General features: G+C 55.5%; 2 protein-coding genes across 3 annotated transcripts in view; one reads left to right on the top strand and one right to left on the bottom strand.

The window, feature by feature from the left end:
• The window catches only part of kiaa0930, a 75,288-nt gene that overhangs the window by 26,963 nt on the left and 28,484 nt on the right, over positions 1–19,841 (top strand). The gene's annotated exons all lie outside the window — the stretch shown is intronic.
• LOC118936573 (microfibril-associated glycoprotein 4) lies at positions 534–4,777 on the bottom strand. Its single transcript, XM_036956731.2, has 5 exons — positions 4,693–4,777; positions 4,343–4,537; positions 3,764–3,860; positions 1,634–1,816; positions 534–1,191 (listed from the first exon to the last, which is right to left on the bottom strand). The coding sequence occupies exons 1-5, from the start codon at positions 4,696–4,698 to the stop codon at positions 956–958; spliced, it is 717 nt and encodes a 238-aa protein (XP_036812626.2). The 5' UTR covers positions 4,699–4,777; the 3' UTR covers positions 534–955.

Below are 19,841 nucleotides of genomic sequence, written 5' to 3'. Positions count from 1 at the left end.
GGGACAATAGAGCCCTGAGTACCAGGCCATTAGGACCTGACAGAGGGACAATAGAGCCCTGAGTACCAGGCCATTAGGACCTGACGGAGGGACAATAGAGCCCTGAGTACCAGGCCATTAGGACCTGACGGAGGGACAATAGAGCCCTGAGTACCAGGCCATTAGGACCTGACGGAGGGACAATAGAGCACTGAGTACCAGGCCATTAGGACCTGATTGGTGTGTAATCAGTTTGGTTCTACCAAGGACCAGGCCGTTAGGACCTGATTGGTGTGTAGTCAGTTGGGTTCTACCAAGGACCAGGCCGTTAGTGACCTGATTGGTGCATAGTCAGTTGGGTGTAACCGCCATGTCCAGAGTTAATTAAAGGAGATGGAAGTTGACTCAGCAGGAATGTGACTGTGGTCTTGACTCATGACTGCCGATGTGGCGGTAATATGGGCACCACAACAGCCCCAGACACAAATAGCAGTATAGGAACGAGTCAACAGCATGATTTGGGTTTAACAGAATATGAGCTATGAAAAGCAGCATTTTTCACGCGACAGTTTTTAGTTTTATAGGACAACTGACTTGAGATCAATCTTACACTGTGCATAGAATGGAAGACATTTGCATGTTTTAATTATATTAGATAGATTATAATTACATTCTTGGGGTTCTGAGATAGTAAAAGCATGCGAGGTATAGTTGCATCAAAGGATGTGTTAAATGGGGTGGTCAATTTATTCCGAACCACAGGTGAGTGAGAGGCACAGGAGGTTGATGGCACCGTAATTGCGGAGGACGGGCTCGCGGTACTGACTGTATGTAGCGTAATAGCTGGAATAGTATCAAATGCATCAAAAATGGTTTACATTTTAATGCCATGTGTTTGATTCCATTTGCTCTGTTCCAGCCATTATTCTGCAGTTCATATAACCATGTTTTAACTAAAGGACTTTGTGAAGGACCTTCACAGGTTCACAGGCCTAATCTTCATGGATATGGCTTTCACAGAGTAGAAGGTCTTCCATCCCCTCCAGTTGACTCCAATCTGTGAGTTCAATCCCCATGTATAAAGACCGTTTGGGTTTGAGAAGTAACACTCGTTGTACCAGTAACCTCCGACCGCGTTGACTGCACAGTTGATTTCCTGGTCTCGGTCGAAGGTGGAGAACTTCATACCGCTGTGATAGGTGAGAGAGTCCCCTTGGTTCAAGCAGGAAACACAGGTCAGATGTTATGTAACCTATCAGAGCCCTGGTCAAAATCAGTCTACTATGTCACAGTATGATCTAGGACCAGCCCCCGCCGTCATTTCTATGTAATACTATTCATTATGATCTCTAATAAACTGATCCCAGATCAGCTCTAAGATGGTGTATCTGTACGCCCCCCCCCCCCCCCCTGTCCTTTCTATGTAATACTATTCATTATGATCTCCAATAAACTGATCCCAGATCAGCTTGTATCAGATCAGGTTGTATTCACTAGGAATCAAACAGAACCGAATGAGGGAACTTAGCTGAACTCTGGACTAATGAATACAGCCCAGATGTTTCTCTAATGAAGTTTAAACTGTTCTCACCTGAACTCTGGACTAATGAATACAGCCCAGATGTTTCTCTAAGGAAGTTTAAACTGTTCTCACCTGCTCCTCCGTCTTTAAAGCCAGTAACCTGGAGTTTGTAGCCATCCAGTTCAGGATCTGTGACTTTGGGAGAGATGGCGAAGGAGGAGTAGAAAGCGTAGGCTTTCTGTCCGTCAAAGTCCTCCATGTCCACCCTCAACTCGTAATTCTTTTTCAGGGTCAGGAGGTAGATGGTGTCCAGACCTGCATCGAACAGACGAGAGGGGAACCTTTTTTAGAACAGAGATATTCAACTGTTACCCCTTACCAGGTTCACAGGCTGCTGGTTTTCTCTTCTACCTGGTAATTAATACCTGGTGTCCCAGGTCTAAACCAGTCCCTGAGGAAGAGGAACAATGTGAAAACATGTAGTGGCGCTGGCGTCGAGGTCAAGAGTTGAGTTTTTAAAAGGATCTCTATTTCTATCATGCAGATGTCTTCGGTCAGCAAGGAAAGTCATGTCTTCGGTCAGCAAGGGAGAGTCATGTCTTCGGTCAGCAAGGGAGAGTCATGTCTTCGGTCAGCAAGGAGAGTCATGTCTTCGGTCAGCAAGGGAGAGTCATGTCTTCGGTCAGCAAGGAGAGTCATGTCTTCGGTCAGCAAGGGAGAGTCATGTCTTCGGTCAGCAAGGGAGAGTCATGTCTTCGGTCAGCAAGGGAGAGTCATGTCTTCGGTCAGCAAGGGAGAGTCATGTCTTCGGTCAGCAAGGGAGAGTCATGTCTTCGGTCAGCAAGGGAGAGTCATGTCTTCGGTCAGCAAGGGAGAGTCATGTCTTCGGTCAGCAAGGTGAGTCATGTCTTCGGTCAGCAAGGTGAGTCATGTCTTCGGTCAGCAAGGGAGAGTCATGTCTTCGGTCAGCAAGGGAGAGTCATGTCTTCGGTCAGCAAGGGAGAGTCATGTCTTCGGTCAGCACAGAGAGTCATGTCTTCGGTCAGCACAGAGAGTCATGTCTTCGGTCAGCACAGAGAGTCATGTCTTCGGTCAGCACAGAGAGTCATGTCTTCGGTCAGCACGGGAGAGTCATGTCTTCGGTCAGCACGGGAGAGTCATGTCTTCGGGCAGCACGGGAGAGTCATGTCTTCGGGCAGCACGGGAGAGTCATGTCTTCGGGCAGCACGGGAAAGTCATGTCTTCGGGCAGCACGGGAAAGTCATGTCTTCGGTCAGCACGGGAAAGTCATGTCTTCGGTCAGCACGGGAAAGTCATGTCTTCGGTCAGCACAGAAAGTCATGTCTTCGGTCAGCACAGAAAGTCATGTCTTCGGTCAGCACAGAGAGTCATGTCTTCGGTCAGCACAGGAGAGTCATGTCTTCGGTCAGCACAGGAGAGTCATGTCTTCGGTCAGCACAGGAAAGTCATGTCTTCGGTCAGCACAGGAAAGTCATGTCTTCGGTCAGCACAGAGAGTCATGTCTTCGGTCAGCACAGCTTGCTTCATTTTTTTTGTATATACTGTACCAGTCAAAAGTTTGGTACTGTTGGAAAATAAATTCCAGTTGAAGCTGGTTGAGAGAATGCCGAGAGTGAACAAAGCTGTCATCAAGGCAAAAGGGTGGCTACCTTGAAGAATCTCAAATATATTTTGATGTAACACTTTTTTTTGGTTACTACATGATTCCATAATGTGTTATTTCATAGTTTTGATGTCTTAACTATTATTCTACAATGTAGAAAATAGTAAAAAATAAAGAAAAACCCTTGAATGAGAAGGGTATGTCCAAACTCTTGACTGGAAGTGAATATATTAAGTGAATATATTTAATTAAGTGACTATATTAATTTAGTGAATATATTTTTGTACATGTTATTTTTTAACTGCTTTGGAGTAGTGTGGGAGGTTGCTTTTCTAGACGCACTGGTTTTACACACCGACTAAAGGGGATTGGTCCTGTTGTGATTTGGCCTTGTTGTGATTTGGCCCTGTTGTGATTTGGCCTTGTTGTGATTTGGTCCTGTTGTGATTTGGCCTTGTTGTGATTTGGCCCTGTTGTGATTTGGCCTTGTTGCGATTGGTCCTGCCTAACTACTGACCGTCACAACAACCTCACTAACAGAGAAGTCAATTTAACAACCCAATGATTCATTTATATTATCCAGGGTTTTTCCATGGATGATCTGTCTTTGATAAGGCTTTTTGAAAGAAGTCCTTTACCCAGCCAGTACTCTCCTGCTGCGTGTCCAAAGCCGTTCTTGTACTGGTCCCATCCTCTGTAGAAGTTCACTGTTCCATCCATCCTCCTCTGAAACACCTGGAAGGAGGGGAAGAGAAGAGAAGGGGAGAGGAGAAATTGTAAGCATCTAGGCCATGTCGTCAAGTACTGACTCAGGAAAATTCAGTACCAACGGTTGATCAGACCTCTAATCTGGCAGACTAGTATGGTCTGGAGGGGTTGAGGCTGACGAGTCTGGTCTGGAGGGGATGATGCTGACGAGTCTGGTCTGGAGGGGTTGATGCTGACTCTAGTCTGGTCTGGAGGGGTTGATGCTGACTCCTGGTCTGGAGGGGTTGAGGCTGACTCTAGTCTGGTCTGGAGGGGTTGAGGCTGACTAGTCTGGTCTGGAGGGGTTGAGGCTGACTAGTATGGTCTGGAGGGGTTGAGGCTGACTAGTATGGTCTGGAGGGGTTGAGGCTGACTAGTATGGTCTGGAGGGGTTGAGGCTGACTCTAGTCTGGTCTGAACACTGGTTATGTACTCCGTTTAAATAGTTTCCTACTAGGTGACCTACTCACAGTCCATTTCCCTCCGTCGGTGTCCATATCACAGTAGACGTATCGAGGAGAGTTGGGTCCAGCAGGGTACATCCTGTAGACACCACTGGTCTTAGAGCCGTCGTTGTAGATATCAGCACAGTCCAGAGGCTGGAACATCAGCCCCTTAGAATAAACTGCTACTGACAGCAGCAACACATGGAGAATCCTCAGGGCCTGGAACACAGAGAGCCTACTAAATGTGGATGTATTTTATGTCATTCCATGTGTGAAACATAATAATTTTCTGCTCAATATATGGAAATGCGTGTCTGTTTACATATAAACAGTCTGTAAAATGTTTCAGTTGTAAAATGAACCCTTCAACTTACATGCATTGTTGGGACGGTTAGCTGTCTTTTTCCAGTTGGTTTTCAGCCCGACAAGAAAAATAATGTGCTTGTGACTCTTATCCATCCTTTTTGTGTACTTTTTAGAAGGGGTGGGTTGATCATGATTGGCTGATTTTATTATCAGGGAAGCAAACACGATTTCACAATATGGACATTTCCACTTCTGTAGTTTCCTGGACTCTTGTCTTTTTAAACACAGTTTATCTTCTGTCCATATAGCCTAAGCTTTCTCAATGTTACACCATAACATGTGTGTACTCTACTTTTCTGCTCATATTTTGTTAGACAATTGTTGAATGTTGTTTACACAGTCAGGTTCCCTATTGCGGTCAGGTTCCATATCGCGGTCCCTTTCCCTCCCGTCAGGTTCCCTATCGCGGTCAGGTTCCATATCGCGGTCCCTTTCCCTCCCGTCAGGTTCCCTATCGCGGTCCCTTTCCCTCCCGTCAGGTTCCCTATCGCGGTCCCTTTTCCTCCCGTCAGGTTCCCTATCGCGGTCCCTTTCCCTCCCGTCAGGTTCCCTATCGCGGTCCCTTTCCATCCCGTCAGGTTCCCTGTCCGTTAGTCTATAAAAGGCTGTTAACAGATGCAGTAGAAGAATGAAAGTAGTTGTTACGATTTCAAAGTTCTGCTCACGGGGTTCTTCGCTTTCTAAACATCCTGAAACTGTTTCCAACATTTAGAATTTTTTGATTAAAAATGTAGTAAGTACTCTGCAAAACTCTTTAAAAAATGTTTTTAACTAGGCAAGTCGGTTAAGAACAAATTCTTATTTAGGCTGTTCAGGGGCAGAACGACAGATTTTTATCTTGTCAGCTCGGGGTTCCATCTTGCTACCTCCTGGTTCCAAGTCCAACGCTCTAACCACTAAGCTACCTGCTGGTTACTAGTCCAACGCTCTAACCACTAGGCTACCTCCTGGTTCCAAGTCCAACGCTCTAACCACTAGGCTACCTGCTGGTTCCAAGTCCAATGCTCTAACCACTAGGCTACCTTCTGGTTACTGGTCCAACTCTCTAACCACTAGGCTACCTGCTCTAACCACTAGGCTACCTGCTGGTTCCAAGTCCAATGCTCTAACCACTAGGCTACCTTCTGGTTACTGGTCCAACACTCTAACCACTAGGCTACCTGCTCTAACCACTAGGCTACCTGCTGGTTACTAGTCCAACACTCTAACCACTAGGCTACCTGCTCTAACCACTAGGCTACCTGCTGGTTACTAGTCCAACGCTCTAACCACTAGGCTACCTGCTGGTTCCAAGTCCAATGCTCTAACCACTAGGCTACCTTCTGGTTCCAAGTCCAATGCTCTAACCACTAGGCTACCTGCTCTAACCACTAGGCTACCTGCTGGTTCCAAGTCCAATGCTCTAACCACTAGTCTACCTGCTGGTTACTAGTCCAACGCTCTAACCAATAGGCTACCTGCTCTAACCACTAGGCTACCTGCTGGTTACTAGTCCAATGCTCTAACCACTAAGCTACCTGCTGGTTACTAGTCCAATGCTCTAACCACTAGGCTACCTGCTGGTTCCAAGTCCAATGCTCTAACCACTAAGCTACCTGCTGGTTCCAAGTCCAATGCTCTAACCACTAAGCTACCTGCTGGTTACTAGTCCAACTCTCTAACCACTAGGCTACCTGCTGGTTCCAAGTCCAATGCTCTAACCACTAAGCTACCTGCTGGTTACTAGTCCAATGCTCTAACCACTAAGCTACCTGCTGGTTACTGACCCAACACTCTAACCACTAGGCTACCTGCTGGTTACTAGTCCAACGCTCTAACCACTAGGCTACCTGCTGGTTACTAGTCCAACACTCTAACCACTAGGCTACCTGCTGGTTCCAAGTCCAATGCTCTAACCACTAAGCTACCTGCTGGTTACTAGTCCAATGCTCTAACCACTAAGCTACCTGCTGGTTACTGACCCAACACTCTAACCACTAAGCTACCTGCTGGTTACTAGTCCAACGCTCTAACCACTAGGCTACCTGCTGGTTACTTGTCCAATGCCCTAACCACTAGGCTACCTGCTGGTTACTTGTCCAATGCTCTAACCACTAGGCTACCTGCTGGTTACTGGCCCAACGCTCTAACCACTAGGCTACCTGCTGGTTACTTGTCCAACGCTCTAACCACTAGGCTACCTGCTGGTTACTAGTCCAACGCTCTAACCACTAGGCTACCTGCTGGTTACTGGCCCAACGCTCTAACCACTAGGCTACCTGCTGGTTACTAGTCCAACGCTCTAACCACTAGGCTACCTGCTGGTTACTAGTCCAATCTTCTACCCACTAGGCTACCTGCTGGTTACTTGTCCAATGTTCTACCCACTAGGCTACCTGCTGGTTACTAGTCCAATGTTCTACCCACTAGGCTACCTGCTGGTTACTAGTCCAATGCTCTAACCACTAAGCTACCTGCTGGTTACTGACCCAACGCTCTAACCACTAAGCTACCTGCTGGTTACTGACCCAACACTCTAACCACTAAGCTACCTGCTGGTTACTGGTCCAACGCTCTACCTGCTGGTTACTGGTCCAACGCTCTAACCACTAGGCTACCTGCTGGTTACTTGTCCAACGCTCTAACCACTAGGCTACCTGCTGGTTACTGGCCCAACGCTCTAACCACTAGGCTACCTGCTGGTTACTAGTCCAACGTTCTAACCACTAGGCTACCTGCTGGTTACTGGTCCAACGCTCTAACCACTAGGCTACCTGCTGGTTACTAGTCCAATCTTCTACCCACTAGGCTACCTGCTGGTTACTAGTCCAATGTTCTACCCACTAGGCTACCTGCTGGTTACTAGTCCAATGTTCTACTGGCTGGGCTGGAGGTCGTTGAAGGGTGAGATGTGGCTGGGGGTCGTTGAAGGGTGAGATGTGGCTGGGGGTCGTTGAAGGGTGAGATGTGGCTGGAGGTCGTTGAAGGGTGAGATGTGGTTGGGCTGGGGGTCGTTGAAGGGTAAGATGTGGCTGGGCTGGAGGTCGTTGAAGGGTGAGATGTGGCTGGGCTGGAGGTCGTTGAAGGGTGAGATGTGGCTGGGCTGGAGGTCGTTGAAGGGTGAGATGTGGCTGGGGGTCGTTGAAGGGTGAGATGTGGCTGGGGGTCGTTGAAGGGTGAGATGTGGCTGGGGGTCGTTGAAGGGTGAGATGTGGCTGGGCTGGAGGTCGTTGAAGGGTGAGATTTGGCTGGGCTGGGGGTCGTTGAAGCGTGAGATGTGGCTGGGGGTCGTTGAAGGGTGAGATGTGGCTGGAGGTCGTTGAAGGGTGAGATGTGGGTGGGCTGGGGGTTGTTGAAGGGTAAGATGTGGCTGGGCTGGAGGTCGTTGAAGGGTGAGATGTGGCTGGAGGTCGTTGAAGGGTGAGATGTGGCTGGAGGTCGTTGAAGGGTGAGATGTGGCTGGAGGTCGTTGAAGGGTGAGATGTGGCTGGAGGTCGTTGAAGGGTGAGATGTGGCTGGAGGTCGTTGAAGGGTGAGATGTGGCTGGAGGTCGTTGAAGGGTGAGATGTGGCTGGAGGTCGTTGAAGGGTGAGATGTGGCTGGAGGTCGTTGAAGGGTGAGATGTGGCTGGGCCGGAGGTCGTTGAAGGGTGAGATGTGGCTGGGCCGGAGTTCGTTGAAGGGTGAGATGTGGCTGGGCCGGAGGTCGTTGAAGGGTGAGATGTGGCTGGGCTGGAGGTCGTTGAATGGTGAGATGTGGCTGGGCTGGAGGTCGTTGAAGGGTGAGATGTGGCTGGGCTGGAGGTCGTTGAAGGGTGAGATGTGGCTGGGGGTCGTTGAAGGGTGAGATGTGGCTGGGCCGGAAGTCGTTGAAGGGTGAGATGTGGCTGGGCCGGAGGTCGTTGAAGGGTGAGATGTGGCTGGGCCGGAGGTCGTTGAAGGGTGAGATGTGGCTGGGCCGGAGGTCGTTGAAGGGTGAGATGTGGCTGGGCCGGAGGTCGTTGAAGGGTGAGATGTGACTGGGCCGGAGGTCGTTGAAGGGTGAGATGTGCCTGGAGGTCGTTGTAGGGTGAGATGTGGCTGGGCTGGAGGTCGTTGAAGGGTGAGATGTGGCTGGGGGTCGTTGAAGGGTGAGATGTGGCTTGGCTGGGGTCTTTGAAGGGTGAGATGTGGCTGGGCTGGAGGTCGTTGAAGGGTGAGATGTGGCTGGGCTGGAGGTCGTTGAAGGGTGAGATGTGGCTGGGCCGGAGGTCGTTGAAGGGTGAGATGTGGCTCGGCCGGAGGTCGTTGAAGGGTGAGATGTGGCTGGGCCGGAGGTCGTTGAAGGGTGAGATGTGGCTGGGCCGGAGGTCGTTGAAGGGTGAGATGTGGCTGGGCCGGAGGTCGTTGAAGGGTGAGATGTGGCTGGGCCGGAGGTCGTTGAAGGGTGAGATGTGGCTGGGCCGGAGGTCGTTGAAGGGTGAGATGTGGCTGGGCCGGAGGTCGTTGAAGGGTGAGATGTGGCTGGGCCGGAGGTCGTTGAAGGGTGAGATGTGGCTGGGCCGGAGGTCGTTGAAGGGTGAGATGTGGCTGGACTGGAGGTCGTTGAAGGGTGAGATGTGGCTGGGGGTCGTTGAAGGGTGAGATGTGGCTTGGCTGGGGGTCTTTGAAGGGTGAGATGTGGCTGGACTGGAGGTCGTTGAAGGGTGAGATGTGCCTGGAGGTTGTTGTAGGGTGAGATGTGGCTGGGCTGGAGGTCGTTGAAGGGTGAGATGTGGCTGGGGGTCGTTGAAGGGTGAGATGTGGCTTGGCTGGGGTCTGTGAAGGGTGAGATGTGGCTGGGCCGGAGGTCGTTGAAGGGTGAGATGTGGCTGGGCCGGAGGTCGTTGAAGGGTGAGATGTGGCTCGGCCGGAGGTCGTTGAAGGGTGAGATGTGGCTGGGCCGGAGGTCGTTGAAGGGTGAGATGTGGCTGGGCCGGAGGTCGTTGAAGGGTGAGATGTGGCTGGGCCGGAGGTCGTTGAAGGGTGAGATGTGGCTGGGCCGGAGGTCGTTGAAGGGTGAGATGTGGCTGGGCCGGAGGTCGTTGAAGGGTGAGATGTGGCTGGGCCGGAGGTCGTTGAAGGGTGAGATGTGGCTGGGCCGGAGGTCGTTGAAGGGTGAGATGTGGCTGGGCCGGAGGTCGTTGAAGGGTGAGATGTGGCTGGACTGGAGGTCGTTGAAGGGTGAGATGTGGCTGGGGGTCGTTGAAGGGTGAGATGTGGCTTGGCTGGGGGTCTTTGAAGGGTGAGATGTGGCTGGGCTGGAGGTCGTTGAAGGGTGAGATGTGGCTGGGCTGGAGGTCGTTGAAGGGTGAGATGTGGCTGGGGTTCGTTGAAGGGTGAGATGTGGCTGGGGTTCGTTGAAGGGTGAGATGTGGCTGGGGTTCGTTGAAGGGTGAGATGTGGCTGGGGGTCGTTGAAGGGTGAGATGTGGCTGGGGGTCATTGAAGGGTGAGATGTGGCTGGGGGTCGTTGAAGGGTGAGATGTGGCTGGGGGTCGTTGAAGGGTGAGATGTGGCTGGGGGTCGTTGAAGGGTGAGATGTGGCTGGGGGTCGTTGAAGGGTGAGATGTGGCTGGGGGTCGTTGAAGGGTGTGATGTGGTTGGGCTGGGGGTCGTTGAAGGGTGAGATGTGGCTGGGCTGGGGGTCGTTGAAGGGTGAGATGTGGCTGGGCTGGAGGTCGTTGAAGGGTGAGATGTGGCTGGGCTGGAGGTCGTTGAAGGGTGAGATGTGGCTGGGCTGGAGGTCGTTGAAGGGTGAGATGTGGCTGGGCCGGAGGTCGTTGAAGGGTGAGATGTGGCTGGGCTGGAGGTCGTTGAATGGTGAGATGTGGCTGGGCCGGAGGTCGTTGAAGGGTGAGATGTGGCTGGGCCGGAGGTCGTTGAAGGGTGAGATGTGGCTGGGCCGGAGGTCGTTGAATGGTGAGATGTGGCTGGGCTGGAGGTCGTTGAAGGGTGAGATGTGGCTGGAGGTCGTTGAAGGGTGAGATGTGGCTGGGCCGGAGGTCGTTGAAGGGTGAGATGTGGCTGGGCCGGAGTTCGTTGAAGGGTGAGATGTGGCTGGGCCGGAGGTCGTTGAAGGGTGAGATGTGGCTGGGCTGGAGGTCGTTGAATGGTGAGATGTGGCTGGGCTGGAGGTCGTTGAAGGGTGAGATGTGGCTGGGCTGGAGGTCGTTGAAGGGTGAGATGTGGCTGGGGGTCGTTGAAGGGTGAGATGTGGCTGGGCCGGAAGTCGTTGAAGGGTGAGATGTGGCTGGGCCGGAGGTCGTTGAAGGGTGAGATGTGGCTGGGCCGGAGGTCGTTGAAGGGTGAGATGTGGCTGGGCCGGAGGTCGTTGAAGGGTGAGATGTGGCTGGGCCGGAGGTCGTTGAAGGGTGAGATGTGGCTGGGCCGGAGGTCGTTGAAGGGTGAGATGTGCCTGGAGGTCGTTGTAGGGTGAGATGTGGCTGGGCTGGAGGTCGTTGAAGGGTGAGATGTGGCTGGGGGTCGTTGAAGGGTGAGATGTGGCTTGGCTGGGGTCTTTGAAGGGTGAGATGTGGCTGGGCTGGAGGTCGTTGAAGGGTGAGATGTGGCTGGGCTGGAGGTCGTTGAAGGGTGAGATGTGGCTGGGCCGGAGGTCGTTGAAGGGTGAGATGTGGCTCGGCCGGAGGTCGTTGAAGGGTGAGATGTGGCTGGGCCGGAGGTCGTTGAAGGGTGAGATGTGGCTGGGCCGGAGGTCGTTGAAGGGTGAGATGTGGCTGGGCCGGAGGTCGTTGAAGGGTGAGATGTGGCTGGGCCGGAGGTCGTTGAAGGGTGAGATGTGGCTGGGCCGGAGGTCGTTGAAGGGTGAGATGTGGCTGGGCCGGAGGTCGTTGAAGGGTGAGATGTGGCTGGACTGGAGGTCGTTGAAGGGTGAGATGTGGCTGGGCCGGAGGTCGTTGAAGGGTGAGATGTGGCTGGGCCGGAGGTCGTTGAAGGGTGAGATGTGCCTGGAGGTCGTTGTAGGGTGAGATGTGGCTGGGCTGGAGGTCGTTGAAGGGTGAGATGTGGCTGGGGGTCGTTGAAGGGTGAGATGTGGCTTGGCTGGGGTCTTTGAAGGGTGAGATGTGGCTGGGCTGGAGGTCGTTGAAGGGTGAGATGTGGCTGGGCTGGAGGTCGTTGAAGGGTGAGATGTGGCTGGGCCGGAGGTCGTTGAAGGGTGAGATGTGGCTCGGCCGGACGTCGTTGAAGGGTGAGATGTGGCTCGGCCGGAGGTCGTTGAAGGGTGAGATGTGGCTGGGCCGGAGGTCGTTGAAGGGTGAGATGTGGCTGGGCCGGAGGTCGTTGAAGGGTGAGATGTGGCTGGGCCGGAGGTCGTTGAAGGGTGAGATGTGGCTGGGCCGGAGGTCGTTGAAGGGTGAGATGTGGCTGGGCCGGAGGTCGTTGAAGGGTGAGATGTGGCTGGACTGGAGGTCGTTGAAGGGTGAGATGTGGCTGGGGGTCGTTGAAGGGTGAGATGTGGCTTGGCTGGGGGTCTTTGAAGGGTGAGATGTGGCTGGACTGGAGGTCGTTGAAGGGTGAGATGTGCCTGGAGGTTGTTGTAGGGTGAGATGTGGCTGGGCTGGAGGTCGTTGAAGGGTGAGATGTGGCTGGGGGTCGTTGAAGGGTGAGATGTGGCTTGGCTGGGGTCTTTGAAGGGTGAGATGTGGCTGGGCCGGAGGTCGTTGAAGGGTGAGATGTGGCTGGGCCGGAGGTCGTTGAAGGGTGAGATGTGGCTCGGCCGGAGGTCGTTGAAGGGTGAGATGTGGCTGGGCCGGAGGTCGTTGAAGGGTGAGATGTGGCTGGGCCGGAGGTCGTTGAAGGGTGAGATGTGGCTGGGCCGGAGGTCGTTGAAGGGTGAGATGTGGCTGGGCCGGAGGTCGTTGAAGGGTGAGATGTGGCTGGGCCGGAGGTCGTTGAAGGGTGAGATGTGGCTGGGCCGGAGGTCGTTGAAGGGTGAGATGTGGCTGGGCCGGAGGTCGTTGAAGGGTGAGATGTGGCTGGACTGGAGGTCGTTGAAGGGTGAGATGTGGCTGGGGGTCGTTGAAGGGTGAGATGTGGCTTGGCTGGGGGTCTTTGAAGGGTGAGATGTGGCTGGGCTAGAGGTCGTTGAAGGGTGAGATGTGGCTGGGCTGGAGGTCGTTGAAGGGTGAGATGTGGCTGGGGTTCGTTGAAGGGTGAGATGTGGCTGGGGTTCGTTGAAGGGTGAGATGTGGCTGGGGTTCGTTGAAGGGTGAGATGTGGCTGGGGGTCGTTGAAGGGTGAGATGTGGCTGGGGGTCGTTGAAGGGTGAGATGTGGCTGGGGGTCGTTGAAGGGTGAGATGTGGCTGGGGGTCGTTGAAGGGTGAGATGTGGCTGGGGGTCGTTGAAGGGTGAGATGTGGCTGGGGGTCGTTGAAGGGTGTGATGTGGTTGGGCTGGGGGTCGTTGAAGGGTGAGATGTGGCTGGGCTGGGGGTCGTTGAAGGGTGAGATGTGGCTGGGCTGGAGGTCGTTGAAGGGTGAGATGTGGCTGGGCTGGAGGTCGTTGAAGGGTGAGATGTGGCTGTGCTGGAGGTCGTTGAAGGGTGAGATGTGGCTGGAGGTCGTTGAAGTGTGAGATGTGGTTGTGCCGGGGGTCGTTGAAGGGTGAGATGTGGCTGGGCCGGAGGTCGTTGAAGGGTGAGATGTGGCTGGGGGTCGTTGAAGGGTGAGATGTGGCTGGGGGTCGTTGAAGGGTGAGATGTGGCTGGGTGTCGTTGAAGGGTGAGATGTGGCTGGGTGTCGTTGAAGGGTGAGATGTGGCTGGGGGTTGTTGAAGGGTGAGATGTGGCTGGGGGTCGTTGAAGGGTGAGATGTGGTTGGGCTGGGGGTTGTTGAATGGTGAGATGTGGCTGGGCTGGAGGTCGTTGAAGGGTGAGATGTGGCTGGGGGTCGTTGAAGGGTGAGATGTGGCTGCTGGTCGTTGAAGGGTGAGATGTGGCTGGGGGTCGTTGAAGGGTGAGATGTGGCTGGGCCGGAGGTCGTTGAAGGGTGAGATGTGGCTGGGCCGGAGGTCGTTGAAGGGTGAGATGTGGCTGGGCCGGAGGTCATTGAAGGGTGAGATGTGGCTGGGCCGGAGGTCGTTGAAGGGTGAGATGTGGCTGGGCCGGGGGTCGTTGAAGGGTAAGATGTGGCTGGGCTGGAGGTCGTTGAAGGGTGAGATGTGGCTGGGCTGGAGGTCGTTGAAGGGTGAGATGTGGCTGGAGGTCGTTGAAGGGTGAGATGTGGTTATGCCGGGGGTCGTTGAAGGGTGAGATGTGGCTGGGCCGGAGGTCGTTGAAGGGTGAGATGTGGCTGGGGGTCGTTGAAGGTTGAGATGTGGCTGGGTGTCGTTGAAGGTTGAGATGTGGCTGGGGGTTGTTGAAGGGTGAGATGTGGCTGGGGGTCGTTGAAGGGGAGATGTGGCTGGGGGTCGTTGAAGGGTGAGATGTGGCTGGGGGTCGTTGAAGGGTGAGATGTGGCTGGGGGTCGTTGAAGGGTGAGATGTGGCTGGGGGTCGTTGAAGGGTGAGATGTGGCTGGGGGTCGTTGAAGGGTGAGATGTGGCTGGGGGTCGTTGAAGGGTGAGATGTGGCTGGGGGTCGTTGAAGGGTGAGATGTGGCTGGGGGTCGTTGAAGGGTGAGATGTGGCTGGGGGTCGTTGAAGGGTGAGATGTGGCTGGGGGTCGTTGAAGGGTGAGATGTGGCTGGGGGTCGTTGAAGGGTGTGATGTGGTTGGGCTGGGGGTCGTTGAAGGGTGAGATGTGGCTGTGCTGGAGGTCGTTGAAGGGTGAGATGTGGCTGGAGGTCGTTGAAGTGTGAGATGTGGCTGGGCCGGAGGTCGTTGAAGGGTGAGATGTGGCTGGGGGTCGTTGAAGGGTGAGATGTGGCTGGGGGTCGTTGAAGGGTGAGATGTGGCTGGGCTGGAGGTCGTTGAATGGTGAGATGTGGCTGGGCTGGAGGTCGTTGAAGGGTGAGATGTGGCTGGGCTGGAGGTCGTTGAAGGGTGAGATGTGGCTGGGCTGGAGGTCGTTGAAGGGTGAGATGTGGCTGGGGGTCGTTGAAGGGTGAGATGTGGCTGGGCCGGGGGTCGTTGAAGGGTGAGATGTGGCTGGGCCGGAGGTCGTTGAAGGGTGAGATGTGGCTGGGCCGGAGGTCGTTGAAGGGTGAGATGTGGCTGGGCCGGAGGTCGTTGAAGGGTGAGATGTGGCTGGGCCGGAGGTCGTTGAAGGGTGAGATGTGGCTGGGCAGGAGGTCGTTGAAGGGTGAGATGTGGCTGGGCCGGAGGTCGTTGAAGGGTGAGATGTGGCTGGGCCGGAGGTCGTTGAAGGGTGAGATGTGCCTGGAGGTTGTTGTAGGGTGAGATGTGGCTGGGCTGGAGGTCGTTGAAGGGTGAGATGTGGCTGGGGGTCGTTGAAGGGTGAGATGTGGCTTGGCCGGGGGTCTTTGAAGGGTGAGATGTGGCTGGGTCGGAGGTCGTTGAAGGGTGAGATGTGGCTGGGCCGGAGGTCGTTGAAGGGTGAGATGTGGCTGGGCCGGAGGTCGTTGAAGGGTGAGATGTGGCTCGGCCGGAGGTCGTTGAAGGGTGAGATGTGGCTGGGCCGGAGGTCGTTGAAGGGTGAGATGTGGCTGGGCCGGAGGTCGTTGAAGGGTGAGATGTGGCTGGGGGTCGTTGAAGGGTGAGATGTGGTTGGGCTGGGGGTTGTTGAATGGTGAGATGTGGCTGGGCTGGAGGTCGTTGAAGGGTGAGATGTGGCTGGGGGTCGTTGAAGGGTGAGATGTGGCTGCTGGTCGTTGAAGGGTGAGATGTGGCTGGGGGTCGTTGAAGGGTGAGATGTGGCTTGGCCGGGGGTCTTTGAAGGGTTAGATGTGGCTGGGCCGGAGTTCGTTGAAGGGTGAGATGTGGCTGGGCCGGAGGTCATTGAAGGGTGAGATGTGGCTGGGCCGGAGGTCGTTGAAGGGTGAGATGTGGCTGGGCCGGGGGTCGTTGAAGGGTAAGATGTGGCTGGGCTGGAGGTCGTTGAAGGGTGAGATGTGGCTGGGCTGGAGGTCGTTGAAGGGTGAGATGTGGCTGGAGGTCGTTGAAGGGTGAGATGTGGTTATGCCGGGGGTCGTTGAAGGGTGAGATGTGGCTGGGCCGGAGGTCGTTGAAGGGTGAGATGTGGCTGGGGGTCGTTGAAGGTTGAGATGTGGCTGGGTGTCGTTGAAGGTTGAGATGTGGCTGGGGGTTGTTGAAGGGTGAGATGTGGCTGGGGGTCGTTGAAGGGGAGATGTGGCTGGGAGTCGTTGAAGGGTGAGATGTGGCTGGGGGTCGTTGAAGGGTGAGATGTGGCTGGGGGTCGTTGAAGGGTGAGATGTGGCTGGGGGTCGTTGAAGGGTGAGATGTGGCTGGGGGTCGTTGAAGGGTGAGATGTGGCTGGGGGTCGTTGAAGGGTGAGATGTGGCTGGGGGTCGTTGAAGGGTGAGATGTGGCTGGGGGTCGTTGAAGGGTGAGATGTGGCTGGGGGTCGTTGAAGGGTGAGATGTGGCTGGGGGTCGTTGAAGGGTGAGATGTGGCTGGGGGTCGTTGAAGGGTGTGATGTGGTTGGGCTGGGGGTCGTTGAAGGGTGAGATGTGGCTGTGCTGGAGGTCGTTGAAGGGTGAGATGTGGCTGGAGGTCGTTGAAGTGTGAGATGTGGCTGGGCCGGAGGTCGTTGAAGGGTGAGATGTGGCTGGGCCGGAGTTCGTTGAAGGGTGAGATGTGGCTGGGCCGGAGGTCGTTGAAGGGTGAGATGTGGCTGGGCCGGAGGTCGTTGAATGGTGAGATGTGGCTGGGCTGGAGGTCGTTGAAGGGTGAGATGTGGCTGGGCTGGAGGTCGTTGAAGGGTGAGATGTGGCTGGGCTGGAGGTCGTTGAAGGGTGAGATGTGGCTGGGGGTCGTTGAAGGGTGAGATGTGGCTGGGCCGGGGGTCGTTGAAGGGTGAGATGTGGCTGGGCCGGAGGTCGTTGAAGGGTGAGATGTGGCTGGGCCGGAGGTCGTTGAAGGGTGAGATGTGGCTGGGCCGGAGGTCGTTGAAGGGTGAGATGTGGCTGGGCCGGAGGTCGTTGAAGGGTGAGATGTGGCTGGGCCGGAGGTCGTTGAAGGGTGAGATGTGGCTGGGCCGGAGGTCGTTGAAGGGTGAGATGTGGCTGGGCCGGAGGTCGTTGAAGGGTGAGATGTGCCTGGAGGTCGTTGTAGGGTGAGATGTGGCTGGGCTGGAGGTCGTTGAAGGGTGAGATGTGGCTGGGGGTCGTTGAAGGGTGAGATGTGGCTTGGCCGGGGGTCTTTGAAGGGTGAGATGTGGCTGGGCCGGAGGTCGTTGAAGGGTGAGATGTGGCTGGGCCGGAGGTCGTTGAAGGGTGAGATGTGGCTGGGCCGGAGGTCGTTGAAGGGTGAGATGTGGCTCGGCCGGAGGTCGTTGAAGGGTGAGATGTGGCTGGGCCGGAGGTCGTTGAAGGGTGAGATGTGGCTGGGCCGGAGGTCGTTGAAGGGTGAGATGTGGCTGGGCCGGAGGTCGTTGAAGGGTGAGATGTGGCTGGGCAGGAGGTCGTTGAAGGGTGAGATGTGGCTGGGCCGGAGGTCGTTGAAGGGTGAGATGTGGCTTTGCCGGGGGTCTTTGAAGGGTGAGATGTGGCTGGGCTGGAGGTCGTTGAAGGGTGAGATGTGGCTGGGCTGGAGGTCGTTGAAGGGTGAGATGTGGCTGGGGTTCGTTGAAGGGTGAGATGTGGCTGGGGGTCGTTGAAGGGTGAGATGTGGCTGGGGGTCGTTGAAGGGTGAGATGTGGCTGGGGGTCGTTGAAGGGTGAGATGTGGCTGGGGGTCGTTGAAGGGTGAGATGTGGCTGGGGGTCGTTGAAGGGTGAGATGTGGCTGGGGGTCGTTGAAGGGTGAGATGTGGCTGGGGGTCGTTGAAGGGTGAGATGTGGCTTGGCTGGGGGTCGTTGAAGGGTGAGATGTGGCTGGGCTGGAGGTCGTTGAAGGGTGAGATGTGGCTGGGCTGGAGGTCGTTGAAGGGTGAGATGTGGCTGGGGTTCGTTGAAGGGTGAGATGTGGCTGGGGTTCGTTGAAGGGTGAGATGTGGCTGGGGGTCGTTGAAGGGTGAGATGTGGCTGGGGGTCGTTGAAGGGTGAGATGTGGCTGGGGGTCGTTGAAGGGTGAGATGTGGCTGGGGGTCGTTGAAGGGTGAGATGTGGCTGGGGGTCGTTGAAGGGTGAGATGTGGCTGGGGGTCGTTGAAGGGTGAGATGTGGCTGGGGGTCGTTGAAGGGTGAGATGTGGCTGGGGGTCGTTGAAGGGTGAGATGTGGCTGGGGGTCGTTGAAGGGTGAGATGTGGCTGGGGGTCTTTGAAGGGTGAGATGTGGCTGGGCTGGAGGTCGTTGAAGGGTGAGATGTGGCTGGGCTGGAGGTCGTTGAAGGGTGAGATGTGGCTGGGGTTCGTTGAAGGGTGAGATGTGGCTGGGGGTCGTTGAAGGGTGAGATGTGGCTGGGGGTCGTTGAAGGGTGAGATGTGGCTGGGGGTCGTTGAAGGGTGAGATGTGGCTGGGGGTCGTTGAAGGGTGAGATGTGGCTGGGGGTCGTTGAAGGGTGAGATGTGGCTGGGGGTCGTTGAAGGGTGAGATGTGGCTGGGGGTCGTTGAAGGGTGAGATGTGGCTTGGCTGGGGGTCGTTGAAGGGTGAGATGTGGCTGGGGGTCGTTGAAGGGTGAGATGTGGCTGGGGTTCGTTGAAGGGTGAGATGTGGCTGGGGGTCGTTGAAGGGTGAGATGTGGCTGGGGGTCGTTGAAGGGTGAGATGTGGCTGGGGGTCGTTGAAGGGTGAGATGTGGCTGGGGGTCGTTGAAGGGTGAGATGTGGCTGGGGGTCGTTGAAGGGTGAGATGTGGCTGGGGGTCGTTGAAGGGTGAGATGTGGCTGGGGGTCGTTGAAGGGTGTGATGTGGTTGGGCTGGGGGTCGTTGAAGGGTGAGATGTGGCTGGGCTGGGGGTCGTTGAAGGGTGAGATGTGGCTGGGCTGGAGGTCGTTGAAGGGTGAGATGTGGCTGTGCTGGAGGTCGTTGAAGGGTGAGATGTGGCTGGAGGTCGTTGAAGTGTGAGATGTGGTTGTGCCGGGGGTCGTTGAAGGGTGAGATGTGGCTGGGCCGGAGGTCGTTGAAGGGTGAGATGTGGCTGGGGGTCGTTGAAGGGTGAGATGTGGCTGGGGGTCGTTGAAGGGTGAGATGTGGCTGGGTGTCGTTGAAGGGTGAGATGTGGCTGGGTGTCGTTGAAGGGTGAGATGTGGCTGGGGGTTGTTGAAGGGTGAGATGTGGCTGGGGGTCGTTGAAGGGTGAGATGTGGTTGGGCTGGGGGTTGTTGAATGGTGAGATGTGGCTGGGCTGGAGGTCGTTGAAGGGTGAGATGTGGCTGGGGGTCGTTGAAGGGTGAGATGTGGCTGCTGGTCGTTGAAGGGTGAGATGTGGCTGGGGGTCGTTGAAGGGTGAGATGTGGCTGGGCCGGAGTTCGTTGAAGGGTGAGATGTGGCTGGGCCGGAGGTCATTGAAGGGTGAGATGTGGCTGGGCCGGAGGTCGTTGAAGGGTGAGATGTGGCTGGGCCGGTGGTCGTTGAAGGGTAAGATGTGGCTGGGCTGGAGGTCGTTGAAGGGTGAGATGTGGCTGGGCTGGAGGTCGTTGAAGGGTGAGATGTGGCTGGAGGTCGTTGAAGGGTGAGATGTGGTTATGCCGGGGGTCGTTGAAGGTTGAGATGTGGCTGGGTGTCGTTGAAGGTTGAGATGTGGCTGGGTGTCGTTGAAGGTTGAGATGTGGCTGGGGGTTGTTGAAGGGTGAGATGTGGCTGGGGGTCGTTGAAGGGGAGATGTGGCTGGGGGTCGTTGAAGGGTGAGATGTGGCTGGGGGTCGTTGAAGGGTGAGATGTGGCTGGGGGTCGTTGAAGGGTGAGATGTGGCTGGGGGTCGTTGAAGGGTGAGATGTGGCTGGGGGTCGTTGAAGGGTGAGATGTGGCTGGGGGTCGTTGAAGGGTGAGATGTGGCTGGGGGTCGTTGAAGGGTGAGATGTGGCTGGGGGTCGTTGAAGGGTGAGATGTGGCTGGGGGTCGTTGAAGGGTGAGATGTGGCTGGGGGTCGTTGAAGGGTGAGATGTGGCTGGGGGTCGTTGAAGGGTG

Source organism: Oncorhynchus mykiss, chromosome 15 (genome assembly GCF_057628025.1).
Source record: "Oncorhynchus mykiss isolate SJ-2025 chromosome 15, ASM5762802v1, whole genome shotgun sequence".
NCBI lineage: Eukaryota > Metazoa > Chordata > Actinopteri > Salmoniformes > Salmonidae > Oncorhynchus > Oncorhynchus mykiss.
The sequence above is the reverse complement of the archived record's forward strand: the minus strand, read 5'-3'. Positions and strand labels throughout refer to the sequence as shown.

Bases quoted from the DNA above. Each gene is read 5' to 3' on its own strand.
- LOC118936573 (XM_036956731.2), bottom strand. The intron at 3,861-4,342 runs GTGAGTAGGTCA...CCCTCCTTCCAG, and splicing joins CCGACGGAGGGAAATGGACT to GTGTTTCAGAGGAGGATGGA. The intron at 1,192-1,633 runs GTGAGAACAGTT...GCTTGAACCAAG, and splicing joins CTTTAAAGACGGAGGAGCAG to GGGACTCTCTCACCTATCAC.